At 44.8% G+C, this 4,166-nt stretch overlaps 1 protein-coding gene across 1 annotated transcript; it reads right to left on the reverse strand.

The window, feature by feature from the left end:
* Positions 1-2,371: 2,371 nt before the first annotated feature.
* On the reverse strand, positions 2,372-3,310 carry LOC308350109 (olfactory receptor 51I2-like; the record flags this gene model as incomplete). Its single annotated transcript, XM_080815113.1, is given in 2 exon segments — positions 2,372-3,160; positions 3,164-3,310. Coding segments are annotated over 2 exon segments (936 nt in total).
* Between the last annotated feature and the right edge of the window lie 856 nt (positions 3,311-4,166).

Genomic DNA, 4,166 nt, shown 5'->3' on the forward strand with positions numbered 1-4,166 from the left:
AGAGAGGCAGGCAGAAAGAGAGGAGAAAGCAGGCTTTCCACGGAGCAGAGAGCCCGATGCAGGACTTGATCCTAGGACCCTGGGATCATGACCTGAGCCGAAGGCAGAGGCTTTAACCCACTGAGCCACCCAGGTGCCCCTTCAAAGAAAACTTCTTATATACAAAGAGGCAAAGAGAGTCTGTACGTAAACCAGAAACGTGGTGTTCTTACTGGCTTTCTCAGGTTGAAGGATGCAGGACTGCCTCTAAGTTATGGCACCTGCCTCACAAGAGGAAGAGAACCCTAAAAGCATCATTTCTCTATCCCCTCAAACAAGCCCCATTTCTAACAGATGATGGAGGAAGGAGGGTGGAAATAATATAGAGAGGAGCTAGAGGTGCTGATAGGCTGCTCCTATCCCAGTGCCCCTTGTCTTTTTTCCTTTCCACCCTTGACTGTCAACATGAGGCCTGTGGTCATAGGACAGTTTTCCTTTTTCTCCCCAGGGTGGGAATCAGTGAGTGTTTTCCACACTTTCACGTACTGCAGTTTCCCCCTCTTGCTTTGCATTTCTATATTCATTCAACAAGACTCTAATGGCATACACATTGGTACTATTTTTCTTTAATTTTTTAATTTTTATATATTTTTATTTTCTATTGTGTTATGTTAGTCACCATAAATACATCATCAGTTTTTGATGCAATGTTCCAAGATTCATTGTTTATGCACCACACCCAGTGCTCCATGCAATACGTGCCCTCCTTAATACCCACCACTAGGCTCACCAATCCCCCCACGCCCCTCCCCTCTAAAACCCTCCATTTGTTTCTCAGAGTCCACAGTTTCTCGCGGTTCGTTTCCCCTCTTCACTTTTCCTTTCCTTCTCCTAATGTCCTCCGTGTTATGTTTGATTTGACAATATAGAGCTTTTTGTAAGAATCAAAAAGGTCACTATTTAAACTGACTGAAGGCCATGGTCTGACTCCTTATTTTCCATTTGAAATCATGGCCAGTCATGGTACTCAGTCATGCTTGTAAATCACTTTATTTAGTGGACAAGGTCACTTATAGGAGTCTCCTGTTTCACTTATGGGCATGTTTGGAAACCTGGATCACAAATACTTACACCGTGTCCATTCAGAAATAGTTCCCTCCCTCTGGCCCCTGATACTTCTTCTTCATGTTGTGTCAAGGGAGCTACATGGGAAGGAAAACTCTAGATGCCTTTATGTTCAGTTGCTTGAGGTCTCTGGCTCAGCCTCCCTGGTGGTAGTTCAGCCTCCAGAGGATCTGCTTTAATTTGGTCTATATGAGCCCAAACCTCATCTGAGAGCACTCCAATTCTGCCAGGAAATCACATTGCTGTCAAGGAAAGAGTATGCAGAAAAACCAACCCAATAGAAATTTCAAAATACTTTGTAGTGTTCAATCATATAGTCTCTGTTCTGCTTTTTCCATGATTTGTAGCTGGAAATTCTAGAAAGGCATAATTTTTGAATGTCTTTTGTCATTCTGTGGAAAAACTTAAAATCCCAAAAAAGAAAATCAAGAGAATCATGCATTTAGTACAATGTAAAAAACTGCAAGGGTTTATGGTTCAGCTATTCAGTACTGTTTTCCCTGTGGGAGGATGGATTGGTGAGCAGATAAGAGAAGTAGAGAAGTATCTGGAGTTTCTTCTAGATGTCAGGTTTTATCATTTCTCCTGAGTCATAATCGTTCACACATCTTATAGCAAGTTTTGACAGTCCATCACATCTCACTTTGTGAACTTGAAGCAGGGGAGGTGAAGGCAAGGAGGCTGGGGGTATGATTAGTAGTGAGGCCAACAATGCACAAGGTGGGAGGGGTCCTTGGCACCAGGTGCACACAGTGGAGACAGACAAGTATTGAGTCTCATCTGGGTCATGTACTATCTCTGTTACTCTGAAAACCTGACTTAATTCTCACACCTCCAGAGATTGTTAAGAAAATAACATGAATTAGTGCACATCAGTAATTTCAAACAGACACTTTTAAGAACAATATATTAATTATTGCTATAGCCACAACATTTATTTTATGTAAAATGAATAGCTTAGATTAATCTTTCTTTTGAGTGTCAAATCACTCAGTTACCTCCGATATTTACCTTTTCTGAATGCCCGGGAGTTCTGCTCAACGTACTATCACTTGTTTTGCATTACAAGTTCAGTAGCCCCATTTCCTGATTGTTTACTTTTCCTCTACCAAACAAGCCTATCTCATCGTTTGGGATATGACGATGATGATGCTGATGACAATGATGATGATGATGATGAAAATGATGATGATGATGATGAAAATGACACCATGGATGATAACTTATGACTGCAGTCAGCATCAGATATTAAAAGCAAACATGACAGTCACATTTTGACAGGGCGAAACATACGGATAATGGCTCGGCGGATCTCCTTTGTCTTGGCGCTATAAATAAGAGGGTTGAGCACAGGAGGGACAAAGAGGTAAATATTGGACATGAGGACATGTATGTAGCGTGGGGCATGCTTCCCAAAGCGGTGCACTACTGAGACCCCAATCATTGGAACATAAAATGCAAGCACAACCAAGATATGTGACACGCAAGTGTTGAGAGCTTTCAGACGTTCCTTGCGGGAAGCGATGGCCATGACTGAATGCAGAATGAGCACATACGAGAGGAAGATAAATAACATGTCCATGCCAAACGTGGATAAAAGAACAAAGAATCCATAGATGCTGTTGATAGTGATATCAGCACAGGCCAGCTTCATCATGTCTGGGTGCAGGCAGTAGGAATGGGAAAGAACATTGGATCTGCAGATAGGCAGCCTCATGAAGAGGAAGGGAAGGGGAAAGAGGATGATAAAGCTCCGAGCTGTCACAGCTACACCTATTCCAGCAATAACTCCATTGGTGAGCACAGTGGCGTAGTGTAAGGGATCACAGATGGCCACATAGCGGTCAAAGCTCATGGCCAGCAGAATCCCTGACTCCATCATGGAGAAGGAATGAATGAGAAACATCTGGATGAGGCAGGCATCAAATGCAATATTGCGGGCATTGAGGCAGAAGGTTCTGAGCACCGTGGGCAATGTGGCCACGGACATGGCCATGTCACTGAAGGACAGCATGGACAGGAAGTAGTACATGGGCTCGTGGAGGCTGGGCTCCACTCACACGGCCTGTAGGATCAGAGCGTTGGCTCCGAGGGCCACGGCGTACATCACGCAGAGGGGCCCTGCTAGCCAGGAGTGAGCACTCTCCAGACCAGGGATGCCAGTCAGGAGGAAGGAAGCAGGATGAGTGACATTGAACAGTCCCATGGCAGGGGCAAGTCAGCCACCCACTTAACAGGATCGGACCTGAGGACTTCTGAGAGTTGGCCTTACTGGAGCACACGAAGCCAGGGAGTAGCACGCACAGGTCATGAAGTCTACAGTAGAAACTGATGCCTTCCTGCAATCACTGGTCAGGGGAAAACATTGGCAAACTTCTTTTCTTCATGTTTCCCCATCATCAGGCTACAAGCTGGGCTAATAAGCCTCTGCTTTGCACATGAAAGGAGACAATGATCAGCGTTTCACAGATCTCCATTAGGTACAAGAAAATGTCCAAGTCCTATTATGTTAAGCTATATTATCCACAACTTTAATGTGTCCTTGAAGGAGCACTGAACAGAAATAAGTCCAATTCATAGGTAGTTAGTAGAAAGAACACTGAGAGTTTGAGTCAACAGGAACTCATGTTATGAAGCTCTTACCAGGCGGACACAGCCTCGGGCACTGCCTTCCTCAGCTCTTGGGACAGTGACACATGTTACTGACTGCATTCCCAGACCTTAATCACAATGATTTCTCGGTGAGTGCGATTACAGTTTGTATTGTCCTGTGATTCTGAAGTTCTGGAAACTCTTTCACCTTCATTGCCTCATGATGGATGAAGATAGACAGGGCTGGAAGGCTTTCTGTCAGGCAGAACTGTTTCAGGCTAAGGCACCCTCCTTTGGGAGAGGAACTCCTGAAATCTTTTCCATTTCCCCTTCCTCTCCCAACCCTAGCAAAGCAAGGCCGGAGTATGATCTCAGAGTCCTTGCTGATCAGATGGAGGAGGAAGGGGACATGGGATGCCCAGGTATCTGAAGGCCCCAGAAATGCTCCCTTGCGGACTAATGCAGCCTCA

This window comes from Martes martes, assembly GCF_963455335.1.
Source record: "Martes martes genome assembly, chromosome: 10".
NCBI classification, from domain to species: Eukaryota; Metazoa; Chordata; class Mammalia; order Carnivora; family Mustelidae; genus Martes; species Martes martes.